Raw genomic sequence first — 14,413 nt, forward strand, 5'->3', positions numbered from 1 at the left:
TAGTGTCCTAAGCCTTCTGGGTTGGGCTCTCAATTCCTGCCAGCACTGCCCAACACCCCAGCCCTCCTCTAGCTACCTCCCCAGTTCTCCATGCTGAAGAGTTTGCTGAAGTTGTGGGCAACATAAGGTGCAATCTTTTTGAGATCGTGTGTGCGCACTCGAGTGGCCAGTAGTGACTGGTGGGCATCCCGGAACGTGGTGTCCATCAGGAGCAGCCCCTGGTGATTCCGCACAGCTCGAGCAAAGCCCTCTGGCCCCTCTCGCAGAAGGATGTCTCTGAAGCCAGCTGGGGGTGGGCCTAGGGTAGACACGCACATCAACACCTATCCTGCAAGTAGCAACCTTTCATTATCCCGTTGAGTTGGCAAAAATGGGATCTCACCTACCTATGGGCACTGCAGGGACAACAGGATCCACGGGGCTGGGACTGGCCTTGACAGGGATTGGAGTGGTAGGGCCATTCACCATGACATGTCCTGGGGAAGAAGGTAGGCACTATGTAAAGACAGGCTGGACAGAATAAGAGTCAAGGGCATCAGTGTGAGTAGGTAGGCTCTGGATAGCGACTTTTTCCCAGGCACCAAGGCCTCTTGGGTCCAAGCAGTAGAAACCTATCAAGGGCCATGTGGACAGAAAGGATGATACAGGACCTTAACAAGGGCAGGGCTATGGGTGGGAGACAAGGAAAGGTCAGGATGGGAGAGGACAGGGCGGGCAGACCGAGGTAATGCAGCAGCTTCTGGGCCCGGTTCTGTGCAGGCCGCAGCTGGAACAGCTCGGGGTTCTCATCGATGAACTGGGTGTCCACAGTGCCCGCTAGGAACTGCTGGTTGTTGAGCACATTCTGCAGGAAGGGAATGTTGGTCTGCAAGACATAGGCAGAGGGGTCACTGTGCAGCTCCAGGAAGTGAACAGAGACCACAGGTTCTACCCCAGAGCTCTGTGGCTCCCCCATCTCAGCACCACTCTGTTAATCCCTGAAGTTGCCAGGGCCTAAATGTACACCCTCCATCTTTGCTCACCCCAGAACATATGCCAATGTCACTCCCTCTTGCTTGGGGTCTACAATCTAAGATCTAACACCTCCCCAAGCCTGGAACCTAGCTCAGCATCTCCTACAGAAGCAGACACACCACCCTTTAACCCCACAAGCCATGCTTCTTGAGCCACTATCATGAGATTACCTGTTGCCGCTTCCAAAGGCTTCCTCCCACCCTCTGGCTCACAGCTCCCACCTGGACACTCTTCCCTAACTTCCTCTACCCTCTCTACTCCTTACATACCACTGTCCTCAGGGTGCCCTCATCTGGACCTACTGCTCCGGTGACAGCCTCTGTCTTCAGAGCCAGGTGGAACAGGCTCCAGCATCTCTGCGCTCCCAGCCTATCTGGTAGGTGGATGCCTTGCCGTCTTCCCTGCCTACCCACCTCCCTGTGTGGCTAGGCATGCTGGACCCCTATCCCGTGACAAATCTCTTCTGCTCAGGCCACACCTCTCCCCCAAGCTGCCTCAGCACAGCACCCTTGCCCAACAGATTGGACAAGAGGGGTGAGTGCCTTGCTACCAAGATTCTAACAGGAAGTCAGTCATTAACGATTACACAGCAGGGCCCAGCTATTGGTGCCATGCATCCGCTTGTCTCCTGGAAACTTGCCCATGCCCCACGCCCCCAAAATGGACTACAGCATGGCATTTAACTGTTAAACACTCTGAAGAACCCAGGACTGCATAAGGGTGAAAAGGCTCCTCACAGCCCCCAACTGCCATGTAGATTCCTTCCTTTTGCTACTGCTGGACCTACCATCATTGCATCTACTGGATGTGACAGGAACCGGGCCAGGAACCCCCTGGCTCCCAGCACAAGGTAACACATGGCAGATGCTAGAACATGTGTATGTTTGGAGTGAACGGAAACTCTTTAGGGGAAGAAAAGGAGTATCTGGCACGGCCTCACATCACAGCTGACCAGACTAAAGATCCAAATTGTTTTCCAACAGCTGGGGTGTCCGAGCACCATGAACAACACACGCTGTGGCTTCCAGCTGCAAAGAATAAAGCCACTCATGCTGCGGGATTTCCTACTCCCTTAGGTGTGAATAGTGCAGGCAATTAACAGCCCTGGGTCTCCAGGAGAAAACTGTTTCTGTAGTTAAGTAACTTGCTCAAGGCTGTGCAGCTGTACCAGACAGGACTAGAATCCAGCCTCTGTCTCCTTGAGCTCCTGCCACCCATGCACTTCTTAGAATCAGGTATGGAGGGAGGGGAATAGGACGAAGGGGCCCAGGTAGCCTGGAGAAGTAGAACTGCCCCGCAAGAGGTGTCAACTTCCCATTTCAATTAGGTGAACCACTCCTGATGGTGGAGACAAGCAAGAACCGAGATACCCAACCTGGTTCTGAGTCCTCAGCACCTCCCTTCCAAGCCTGGGCTCTGAGGCCACCCCACATCTTAGATCCTTCGGGCCACACTCTCTAGGAGGCGGCCACGGCGGGGGAGGCGAGTTTGGGGGGGAAGGCGGAGCTGCGACCAGGAGAGGACCACTGACGCACCGCTTCAAATAGCGTGCCACCGCCAGCCTGCTGGGAAACCGCGCAGCGCAGACCAATCCGGCCGGAGGCGGAGGCCGGTTGGCTAGGGAGCGCCGGGCAGCGTGGGGTGGGGGGAGACGGAGCAGAGGAGGGAGGGGCGCGGTGGGGCGGGGCGCGACGCCAGTCCGTGGCGGAGCCCTCAGGCCCCACCCGCAGAAGCCCTGTTGGGGGCGCCACCCCAGCCCCCCCAGGGCCTGGACCTGTGGGGGATCCTTCACGTGACTCGGTGATGCAGAACGGTTGTGACCTTCAGTGTGTGTCTGTGGACGCGAGGGTCCCAGCAACAGTGCGGGTTTGCGCCCGGCCCTGCCCGTGGGTGCGGGGACGTGTGGGTGTGTGGGCATATGTGGGCGTGCTGGGGAGGGTGCCCAGAGACATGTGACAAAGATCCGTCTCTGGGAGATGGTGAAGGGGCCTGCGAGCTGGCGCTTTGTCTGGTTGTCTGCAGAGCCGCGGCGCCCGCCTGAGCGGTGCAGGATGCTTGGGCGCCAGGGTGGCCGAGGGCGCGCGCGCCGGTGCCAGGGTGAGTGCGCTGCGGCAGCGTCGTGGGGCAACACGGCGGGCCCGGCCGGGCCTCGGGCGTGACTGGGCGCCACCCGTGGGCGCTGCAGTGGCCGGGTGTCCTCGTGACCTCCGGAGCCTGGCTGGGGCCCGGGTGGATCCCCGTGCCCCTCCCGGTCCGCCCTCCACGTGCGTGTCCGCGGCGCGCGTGTCCGCCGGCGCGCACCCGTCTGCCTGTCGCCGCCGCCACCACCGCGAACGGCGCGGAGAAAAGGTGCCGGGAGCCGAGAGAGCCTGGGCCGAGGGCCCGAGCGCCATGGGCCGGAGGGCGCGTGGCAGGCGGGCCGGGCCTCGTCCCCGCGAGAGAGCGGCCTGGAGTCGGCAGGGGCCGGCTGGGCCCGCGGGGAGGCCAGCCCGCGCCCCCTGAGCGACGGACACCAGGTGAGCCCCCCTCCCCCGCCCCGGCGCAGGGTACAGCGGGAGGCCCGCCCGGGGAGGAGCCACAGTCCAAGCCAGGGATTTGGAGGAACGCCGTCTTCAGCCACGAAGTGGAAGGCACGGAAGGGGGAGGGGGCAGGCCATTCCAGAGGATGCCAGAAGGAAGTTCCGGGACCCTCCCTGCTCCCTGCCCTCCTCCACTTCCTGCCTCATGCCTCACCTTGTCCCCAGTACCTGGACTCCCTTCAACTGCTTGGGAAATGTGACCTTTACTCCAGGGGTCCTGAGCCTGCAGCCCCAGCCATCTTTTCTCCCTGGGGTCCTCCTTGAGCCTCTTACCCAACCCTTCCCCAGTCCAGACTCTGGAAACTGGTTCCTGGGACCGTGCCCTGGGCACAAGTGGGCATAGCCCTAGCCCCACCTGTGCCTGGGGCTGCGGCCCTTTCCCACAGGGCACTCACCATGGCCCCGCCGCTCCTATTGCTGCTGCTGGCCAGTGGAGCCGCCGCTTGCCCACTACCCTGCGTGTGCCAGAACCTGTCGGAGTCTCTCAGCACCCTTTGTGCCCACCGAGGCCTGCTGTTTGTGCCACCCAACGTGGACCGGCGCACAGTTGAACTGCGCTTGGCTGACAACTTCATCCAGGCCCTGGGACCGCCTGATTTCCGAAACATGACAGGGCTGGTGGACCTAACATTGTCTCGAAATGCCATCACCCGCATTGGGGCCCGCTCCTTTGGAGACCTGGAGAGCCTGCGCTCCTTGCATCTGGATGGCAACAGGCTGGTGGAGCTGGGCAGCAGCAGCCTACGGGGGCCAGTCAACCTGCAGCACCTCATTCTCAGTGGCAATCAGCTGGGCCGCATCGCGCCAGGGGCTTTTGACGACTTCCTCGAGAGTCTCGAGGACCTGGATGTGTCCTATAACAATCTCCGGCAGGTTCCCTGGGCTGGCATAGGCTCCATGCCTGCCCTGCATACCCTTAACCTGGACCATAACCTCATCGATGCACTGCCCCCAGGCGTCTTTGCTCAGCTTAGCCAGCTCTCCCGCCTTGACCTCACCTCCAACCGCCTGGCCACATTGGCACCCGATCCACTCTTCTCCCGGGGTCGGGATGCTGAGGCCTCACCTTCCCCTCTGGTGCTGAGTTTTAGCGGGAACCCACTGCACTGCAACTGTGAGCTACTGTGGCTACGGCGCCTGGCCCGGCCTGATGACCTGGAAACCTGCGCTTCTCCACCAACCCTGGCGGGCCGCTACTTCTGGGCAGTGCCTGAGGGAGAGTTCTCCTGTGAGCCACCTCTGATTGCCCGCCACACACAGCGCCTGTGGGTGCTAGAGGGCCAGAGGGCCACTCTACGGTGCAGGGCCCTTGGTGACCCTGTACCCACCATGCACTGGGTTGGCCCTGATGACAGGCTGGTTGGCAACTCTACCCGAGCTTGGGCTTTCCCCAATGGGACCCTAGAAATTGGGGTGACAGGCGCTGGAGATGCAGGAGCCTATACCTGCATTGCCACCAACCCTGCTGGTGAGGCCACAGCACGAGTGGAGCTCCGGGTACTGGCCTTGCCTCATGGTGGGAACACCAGTGCCGAGGGAGCCCGTCCTGGGCCCTCGGACATTGCTGCTTCTGCTAGAACTGCTGCTGAAGGTGAGGGAACTTTAGAATCTGAGCCAGTCGTGCAAGTGACAGAAGTGACTGCCACCTCTGGCCTGGTGAGCTGGGGCCCAGGGCGGCCAGCTGAGCCAGTGTGGATGTTCCAAATCCAGTACAACAGCAGCGAGGATGAGACCCTCATCTACCGGTGAGGATGGGCCCTGCACACGCCCTTCAGCCTGCTTTGTTTACTGCGCCTCCCTGTATCCCCTAACCCTGCCTGTTCCCCTCCAGGCCTGTGCCTGGTCCTCCTCTACTTCTAAACTCTTGGAGCATAGCTGGGTCAGCTGCCTGGGGCAGAAGAACAGGCTGCTGTTTATAAGGGTTTCAGGTGTGGCTGTATGGGCAGGTCTACTGACCATCAGTGATAGCAGCTTCGGTGTCAGTTAACCACCTGCTTTCTGCCCCAGAGTACTTCTGCCTCTGCTTGGTTCCATTCGCTCCCTCTCCCCAACTCCTGCTGCCTGAGGCCTGTCAGTGCACACACCCGTCTCTACCCTGGCACTGTCCTAGATATGGATGCCTGTCATTGTGTCTGCCTTCCAGAGGGAGCACAGGCCTGGTGTGTGTGTGTGTGTGTGTTGACAGGATCTTACAGGCCTGAGGGGCTGTCCAGGGCAAACCTGAGAGATGGGAATGGGGGCTGTACCCCACCTGAGGGCTCTGACTACCTGCCCTTGCCTGCAGGATTGTACCAGCCTCCAGTCACCACTTCCTGCTGAAGCACCTGGTTCCTGGTGCTGACTACGACCTCTGCCTGCTGGCCCTGTCACCTGCTGCTGGGCCCTCCGATCTCACAGCCACCAGACTGCTGGGCTGTGCCCACTTCTCTACGCCACCAGCCACACCCCTGTGCCATGCCCTTCAGGCCCATGTGCTGGGCGGAACCCTGACTGTGGCAGTGGGCGGGGTCCTAGTGGCTGCCTTACTGGTCTTCACTGTGGCCTTGCTGGTTCGGGGCCGGGGAGCTGGGAATGGCCGCCTCCCACTCAAACTCAGCCATGTCCAATCCCAGACCAATGGTGGCACCAGCCCCTTGCCCAAGAGCCACCCACCAAGGAGCCCTCCACCCCGTCCCCAGCGCAGCTGCTCTCTGGACCTGGGAGACACAGGTGGCTGCTACGGGTATGCCAGGCGCCTGGGAGGAGCCTGGGCCCGGCGGAGTCACTCTGTACATGGGGGGCTGCTGGGAGCTGGGTGCCGAGGTGTGGGGGGCAGTGCAGAGCGGCTGGAGGAGAGTGTGGTGTGACAGGAAGGGCGGCCTCTCTTGTGCCCTGAGGAAGGAGCAGTGCCACTGTTGGGTCTGGGTGGGCAGCACGGCCCTGGGCCCCACTCTGCTTTTTATCCTCAGTACCTCAGGCTCCCCATGTACTTGGTGGGACGGCAAACCCTTTCCTTGGTTTTGGCCTCCAGACTAAAGGGACAGGTCCCACCAACAGGTGCTCAGAGCCACCAAGGCAGGGGCTGCAGCCACCAAGAGGGAGGGAATCTTGTTTCTATTTATAATAAAATTGTTGGGGACACTTCAATATGGGTCTTTTTCTCATCATGCTTGGTCCCAGCGGGGGAGGGAGGGGGGCTTTTATAGGTACAGAGCTGAGGACAGGTGTCAAGGCTAAAGCTGCCAGGCCCAGCAGAGGTGCTTCTCATAGCCCAAGACTCCCAGCCAGCCCATGGGGGAAGCCCAGGACAGCAGTCAAGAGCTGGGTGTCTGGTGTTTGCTGGCCCCGCCAGGAGGCAGACATCAGTCCAGGACCCTCTGGAAGGTCCTATGATTCCCTGGGCCTGAGTGAGATGGCAGTACCTGGCTGTTCTGAGACCATGCAGCTGTATGCTGGGCTTTCTGGGAAAGTGGCTTCAACCTGCTGATGGGATAAATGTGCAGCCTCTTGATAATGAGCGGCTTCAGCCCTCACACTTGTGGACCCACAGTACTCACATGGGTCCTGCATGAGCACCTGGTTCTTAATGAAAGAACAAGTAGACACTAGCAGCCCAGACCTGCCAAGCAGCCTGAAGAGCATTCTACTGTGTCCACAAGGGCAGCCAAGCTCTCGTGCACTCACTCACACTCTGTCTCTGTCTGTCAGTCACATGCACACGTGTGCGCGCGCGCGCGTTCCTGGCACCATAACATACCTTTTTGTTGGTTTAAGGCCCTGATGGGAGACATGTAGGAGAGGGCAGACATAGGGTAGGGTGTGTGCAGAAAGGGGACAGACTTGGGCCCCAAATTCTGCTGCTATTCCTGTTCTCACACTTGGAACAGAGTACTGGCTGTCCTGAACTCACTTTGTAGACCAGGCTGGCCTTGAACTCACAGAGATCTGCCTGCTTCTACCTCCCAAGTGCTGGGATTAAAGGCATGTGCTACCACGCCCAGCTTGGGTGCTGGGGTCTTGAACCCACTGTGATGTAGGACAGGTGGGTACAGTTGTATGGCTCAGGGTACCTGGCACTAAGGGAAAAAATAAGCGTTATCAGGGCCCATCCGCAAACCAGAGTGTGAGGCAGTGAATCCACAACGTGGGAAGCTGATTTTACTTACAGCAAGCCATGGACCCCAACAAAAAGCATCTAGGAAACCCCTGCCCCTCCCAAGGTGGCTGTGGGAAGCAGGCTGCTCTGCCCTACCCCAAGGCCAGGCTCAAAACCGCCCTTCCTCCTACAAGGTTTTCCAAACACTCTTTGACCCCACTGTAGTCACTGACAGAACCTGAGAACAGTGAGGAAAATGACTGCCCATTGTAGGGACAGCACTAGGCACAATGGGCCCATGGGCTGTCAAGCTTTAACAACAATCAAGGCTGGAAGAGGTCACAAAGAATAAGAGAAGGTCAGCACCCAGCACTGCCCACATGGCCAGAGCACCCCATGGGGACCTCTGGAAGAGGAGAGAAGAGCTCTCAACAGGGCTGGGGGCTTAAGCGTATACCCAAGTACGCCCCCATAGGATACGTGGACAGGTGCTGGCTTCAAAGGACAGACGGCATTTCTTGGCTGTGAATTTGTCTGTAGTTGCAGAAACTAGTTACAAATGGAGGCCAACAAGGAAGTTAGTGGCACCCTGAGGCCCTTGCTGTCAGGCAGCCACTGTGGCCAGAGCCCTGCCCTTCATCATACGTTTCTTGGCTACTCTGAAGCACCTGCCACTCTAGATGCCAGGCCAGGAGAGCTAGGAGCTGCCAGAAGGTCTGACCTTCTTCGTCAGGGCTAGAGCTCTCACCCAGGGATCCACACTTACACAGAGATCCAGCAGGGCCCTGGCACCAGCAGTCTGAGTGCAGCCAGGAGAGATTACTGTATCACTGAAGCTGAGAGCCACATCAGTAAAAGCAAAACAAAGATGAGGCAGCCACCACATCTATCCCTCGGGAACACATAACCAAATGGACCCACTGTGGTTAAAGGCAGGGAAAGGCACAGCCTCTCTCTCTCGCTCACCTTTACACCTCGGACACGGAACTCAGCCAGGGCTCTGCTCATCTTCGTGGCAGCTGTGGGGTGGTCTTTGCCGTGGGCAATGACTTTGACGAGCAGAGAGTCATAGTGGGGTGATATGACAGCCCCCTGGAAAGCAGAGGCATTGTCCAGCCGGATGCCCATGCCCTCGCCACTCCGGAAAACCTGTTGCCAGAAGGAAGTTCAAGTCAGCAGAGATAGAAATTGGGGGTAAATGGGCTCCCAGCATGGAACCGAGGACTGAGCTAAGGGTACCTAGAGAGCCCATCTCTGACGATCAAGTTTCTACTTCTGCCAACAGACCCAGGCTGTAGCTCTCCTGAGGAGAGGACAGAGGAGGGAGTGCCCTGCCAGGATCCTAGATCGTGCACAGCCCAGTCAGCAGCCCAGGTAAGAAGGGGCAGAGCCCACTGACACTTCCCCACCTGCCTAACTGCCATCCCTCCTTGCAGGCCCGTTCCATGTCCATCATCATTCCAGGAGCCGCGTGCACTGCCCACTGCCAGCTGCTCACTAGGACTGAAGCAGCTAAAGCAAAGGAGCCCCTGTCCAGACAGGCTGGGACCGCACACAAGTACACAGGCCACAGGGCCACAAGCAAGGAAAGGAGACTGGCAGGCTGACCAAGGAAGGTTTTGGTTGGTTAGTTTCTTTGGAGTTTTTGAGACACTAGTCTGAACTTACAATGTAGCCTAAGCTGGCCTTGAACTCATGATGGCCCTCCTACCTCAACCTTCTGAGTGTTGAGGCAAGTAGAGGGGGGAATAGCAGGCACAGAGGGACAGTAAGCAGTTGGGTGTCTGAGGTAACTACACACACACACACACACACACACACACACACACACACACACACACACACACGAATGCTCATGACAGGCATGGGGCAGGTGGGGGGCCTGAGATTCACAGAGAAAGTGGAGGAGGCCATAGGGACTGGACTGGGGACACCCTCAGCATTACCCTTCTGCTGCTAAGGGCACAAGCTGTGTTCAATAAAGAAGAACTTCATGCAATATTTAAGGATGGACACTCAGCTCTGTGCAGGAACCACCAGCTAAAAATACCCTGTGGTGACCGGCTGGAAAGCCAGCCCCTGGCCATGGGAGTGGAGGTGGAAGGGGCAGGAGCCCCAGAGCCTTGGCTGCCCCTTCCCTGCCAAGGGCAGAAGAGCCAGGGCTACAGGCAGCACCAGCCCAAAGCTGCCCACCTAGGGACTCAGAAATGAATGCAGGTGGTCGGCTATGGTGGCCTTGGGCCCTCAAGGTCATAACCGACCTAGTGCTCCCATCCGTGCCCGCATACTACTCTTGGACTTTCAGTTCTTGTGTCCGGTTCATGCTTATCCTTGCCATCCTGACCCTGGACACCAGTGCCGACCCCGAGTGCCCCTGAGGTCTGTCCTGCATCCTCTGACATGCAGGGTGAGGGGGCAAGCTGGAGCCACAGACAGGGAACGGAGGGGACACTAGCAGCTTGAGCTCAAAGGCTCCAACACTAACAGGGAAAATGGGCAGAGCTGAGGTAAACTGCTTCTCAGTCCCTCAGTGCTACCTGCTTAGGATCTCCTTTGTTTACTCCCAAGGGGACGTCTACTTCACTTGCCCTGCCACAGAAACCCCAATCCTCTGTTCCAAACAAGGTCTTGCCTCGCCAGCCACCCCTCACCCCTAACAGAAGGCAGGGTAGAGACCAGCCACTCTGGCTTTGTCACAGTGAGGCCAAGGCATCACATCTGGGGGCCCACAAGTGCCCCCTAAGCTGGTCTGTCCCATTCCAGGGTGATCTGCTGGCTTTCTATGGAATGTTCTCCCTTACTCTAAGACATACTGGGCGCCCATGTGCTCTAAGCCAGCTGCACCTGAGCCCCTAGGTGATAGATAACCTGGGCACCATAGAGAGACAGTGAAGAATCTCAGCCCAGGCTACACAGCTAGTGTCACACTTTTGAAATGTCACCTACCTCAATGCGTCCAGTGTCAGGCTGGAAGCTGCGTGCTGGGTCCTCAGTGGTCACCCGACACTGAATGGCACAACCATTGATGCGGATGTTCTCCTGTCGCAGGCCCAGGTCAGGAAGGCTCCGGCCTTCAGACACGTGGATCTGAGCATGGACCAGGTCCACACTGCAAATGAGGCCACCAGGGAAGGAGAATGAGATGAGGCACTGAGGAGGGCTTCTGTGGCTCCTACAGGCCAATGCTGCTATATCCTCCTCAGCCCAAGTGGTCTACGGTCCCTCTACCTGGTGGTCCCACAGCATGCCCTGCTTTCCCCAGGGTGTCAAGAGAAAACACTGCCTTAAGAAGCTTCTAGAAGCTGGGTGTGGTGGCACATATGACTGTAATCCCAGCACTTGGGAGGCAGTGGTGGGTGGATTGCTGTGAGTTCCAGGCCAGCCTGGTCTACAAAGCGAGTCCAGGACAGCCAAGGCTACACAGAGAAACCCTGTCTCGAAAAACCAAAAAAGAAGGAGGAGGAGGAGGAGAAATAGAAGAGGCTTCTAGAAGACAAGCCCCTGATAACCTCTTCCAGCAGCCTGTCCTTTGTTTGCAACCCTAGGGGCTGCAAACCCCTGACTCCCTGTGGCAGGGAAGCACAGGCAGAGGACATTCTTACAGGCACCCACTCTTGGAGCATGGGGGACACATTGTAGATGCAGGAAAAGGAAGGGTACAAAATAGGAATGACAAGGCCAGGTACGTCTGTATGTGTGTAATCTCAGCATTGATAGGTAGAGCTAGGAAGATTAGAAGTCCAAAGTCACCTTTGGCTACACAACAAGCTTAAGACCAGTGTGGCACTCATAAGACCCTATCTAAAAAACCAAACCAAAGCAAAACAGAACCAAAAGCCCAACAAACAGAACCAAGGAACTGTATTAGTTGGAGGCCTACAGCTAGGAGGGTAGACATGGTCAGGACATTATGTTCCCCAGGCACATGTGGAGCAGAAGGCTCTCTCTGTTTGCATGGTTGGGTAAACCTAGCCTGAGCGATGGCCACTCTTAAAGATGGTATCCAATCCAGGTAAGAAGCTGTAAACACAAGGCCCTCCAGGTTTAATGTGTTGTCTCTAAGGCTTGTGGATAGTACTCTACTGGCAGACTGCCCTTCGCACTCACTGTCACTGTGAAAGCACAGTGGTAATAAAGGTCACCATGTACCCTCTACAGGTCACTGACCCACTCACATGGTAGGTCCTCATGGTGACACTCTCCATCAGAGATGCCACAGCTAGCCTAGCCTTCATATGGCTCAAGGCATGGAGACCCTGACACCTGAGCAAGCAAATCTTGGTAGAGCAGCACCAGGGCATTGACTGGGGAACATGGCTGGAGTGTCACTGTGACTCCAGCTCTGACCCCAGGAAGCTGGGAGTCTGTGGGCTTCTAGACATGTACTGGGCAAAGGCATCATTAGTCTTGAGTGCAGCCAAGGAGAAAACTGGATCAGAAATGTTCCATGGAAAGGGAAACTGGTTCATTGCCAAGGATTAATACTTAAATGTCTCAAAAAGATATATCCTGGGATAATGAAAGCTATTTTCACATTGATAATATGAGTAGATTTTCTTTTAAGTCTGTACCCAAAGCTTGTGGGAGAATACACTGGTACAAATCTTCTAGGAAGCTGTGGCTCACATGTGGACAGATGTTAATAGACACACCCTGAACCACAAAAGCCAGATCAGTACACTGTCCAGCAGAAAGCATAATAGCTGAATTATTACAGGTGTGTATGGTAAAACAGTCTACAGCCACTAAAAGTACTCATGAAGAATAAAAGTCTGGGGAATGCCTTCAGCAAATGCCAAGTTTTTTGTTGTTATTTTGTTTTGTTTTGAGACAGGGTCTCTGGCTGTGCTGGAAATCACTATGTAGATAAGGCTAGATATAGGTCTGCCTGCCTCTGTTGAGATTAAAGGTGTGAGCACACACACCTGGACAAATACAAAATATTAAAATAAAATAAATATTCTAAGGCTTTGAGATGGCTCAGCAGCTAGGAGCTGTTGAGGGCCTGGGTTTGATTTCCAACACCTGCATGGGAGCTCACAACCCTCTGTGACTCTAGTTCTGGGGGATCAGATACCCTTTTCTGGCCTCTGTAGGCAAATGTTGGAGGTTGGTCTCATCTATTTTGATGATAATTACTGCTTGCTGTCTCTGTGACCCACCAGTACCTTGCCTAGAACCTAACCTATTTGACCAATAAAAGGCCATCACATCTGGGCAGAGGGCAAATAGGATAGGTATAGCTAAGGTTCCTGGGCTTGGGGAGACAAGAGAGAATCTTGGGGCGAAGAGACTGGAGGAGAAGGGAGAAGAAGGTCGCCCTATCATGGGTTAGGTGGAGGAGAAGCACAAAGTCCATGTGGATGGAGGACTTGGCCCAGATGAAGAACACTAGCAAGTATTTGGGATTATGGATGGGAGGTAGCTTGACAGAAATTGTTAGAAGCAGATGGCATGGGATTGGGGCAGAGAGTCCATACCTGCCCCACTATGGGAAGTAGTTTAGGGGATTAATATCTGCCCTGCTCCAGGTTAACTAAGGCTATTTTAAAATATAACCAGTGTCTGTCTTGATTGATTGCTAGCGGGTTAGAAAATACTGCCATAGGGGCTGGAGAGCTGGCTCAGTGGTTAAGATCGCTATCTGTTCTTCCAGAGGTCCTTTGTTCAATTCGTAATAACCACATGGTGGTTCACAACCATTTGTAACAGAATCTGAATCCTTCTTCTAGTGTGTATGAAGATAAAACACTCATATATATAAAATAAATCTTTTAAAAAGTAAAGAAAATACTGCCATAATAATAATTACAGGCCTAATAATAAACATTATTAGGCCATACTGGTAAATTAACCACAATAGGCAAACACAAAAATAAAATGTATAAGCTGGGCGTGGTGATACACACCTTTAATCCCAGCACTCAGGAGGCAGAAGCAGGCGTATGGTTGTGAGTTCAAGGCCAGCCTGGTCTACAAAGTGAGTCTAGGACAGCCACGGCAACACAGAGAAGCCCTGTCTGGAATAACCAAAAAACCAAAAATAAATAAATAAATAAATAAATAAATAAAATACAATGAATAAATCTTTTTTTTTTTTAAATCTATCTGAGGGGCTAGAGAGATGACTCAGCAATTAAGAGCACTGGCTACTCTTCCAGAGGACCAGAGTTTAATTCCCAGGATGCATATAGCACTTATAACCATCTCTAATTCCAGTCCTGAGGAAATCTATGCCCTCTTCTGGTTTCCATGAGCACTGCACATACATGGTGCACAGACTCATTGAGGCAAACGTTCATACACAAAATAAAAATAAATCTCAAAAATGTGTTTTAGGTCTATCTAAAACATCTCAACAACATGAAACTATATAATAAACAAAGATGGGAAATACCCAAAGTCTATGTGTGGGCATTGAGACATCACAGAGCTGGAGGAAAACCTGGAGGGACTGAGTCCACTGTTTGGATTTGGACAGTTCTCTTAACCTCTTGGTTCATTCATCTAAAAAATGAGGTGATGGCTCCCTTCTTCATAAGAACACTCATGAAGGCTCCATAGAGACCCTGGCAGCAGGCAGCACCAGGCATCCTCATTGTATTAGGTAAGCTCTGAGTTGTTTTTATTTTTGTGTTCATTTTTTACAATAACCGTGTAAAACCCTCATAAGAATTTTTTTTAGGGAGCTAGAGATGGCTCAGTGATTAAGAGGACCACTTCCAGGTCTTCCAGGATCAGAGTT

At 55.1% G+C, this 14,413-nt stretch overlaps 2 protein-coding genes across 6 annotated transcripts in view; one reads left to right on the forward strand and one right to left on the reverse strand.

Moving 5' to 3' along the window:
• The window catches only part of PC (pyruvate carboxylase), a 106,653-nt gene that overhangs the window by 3,495 nt on the left and 88,745 nt on the right, over nucleotides 1-14,413 (reverse strand). For all 4 annotated transcript variants that reach the window (XM_084773093.1, XM_084773095.1, XM_084773094.1 and 1 more), the window contains 5 exons: nucleotides 10,615-10,777; nucleotides 8,635-8,817; nucleotides 721-865; nucleotides 387-476; nucleotides 77-298 (listed from right to left, as the gene is read on the reverse strand). In XM_084773093.1, coding sequence (XP_084629219.1) covers nucleotides 77-298; nucleotides 387-476; nucleotides 721-865; nucleotides 8,635-8,817; nucleotides 10,615-10,777 — 803 coding nt within the window. The remainder of the gene's footprint in view (nucleotides 1-76; nucleotides 299-386; nucleotides 477-720; nucleotides 866-8,634; nucleotides 8,818-10,614; nucleotides 10,778-14,413) is intronic.
• On the forward strand, nucleotides 2,717-6,719 carry LRFN4 (leucine rich repeat and fibronectin type III domain containing 4). Of its 2 annotated transcripts, XM_084773096.1 has the most exons (3): nucleotides 2,717-3,530; nucleotides 3,980-5,338; nucleotides 5,878-6,719. In XM_084773096.1, exons 2-3 carry the CDS (start codon nucleotides 3,990-3,992, stop codon nucleotides 6,437-6,439), a joined length of 1,911 nt encoding a protein of 636 aa, XP_084629222.1. In that variant the 5' UTR covers nucleotides 2,717-3,530; nucleotides 3,980-3,989; the 3' UTR covers nucleotides 6,440-6,719. The 2 variants fall into 2 exon arrangements, with proteins under 2 accessions (XP_084629222.1, XP_084629223.1); XM_084773097.1 differs by lacking the exon at nucleotides 2,717-3,530 and having other exon boundaries at nucleotides 3,728-5,338.

This window comes from Acomys minous (assembly GCF_964271855.1).
Source record: "Acomys minous genome assembly, chromosome: 2".
NCBI classification, from domain to species: Eukaryota; Metazoa; Chordata; class Mammalia; order Rodentia; family Muridae; genus Acomys; species Acomys minous.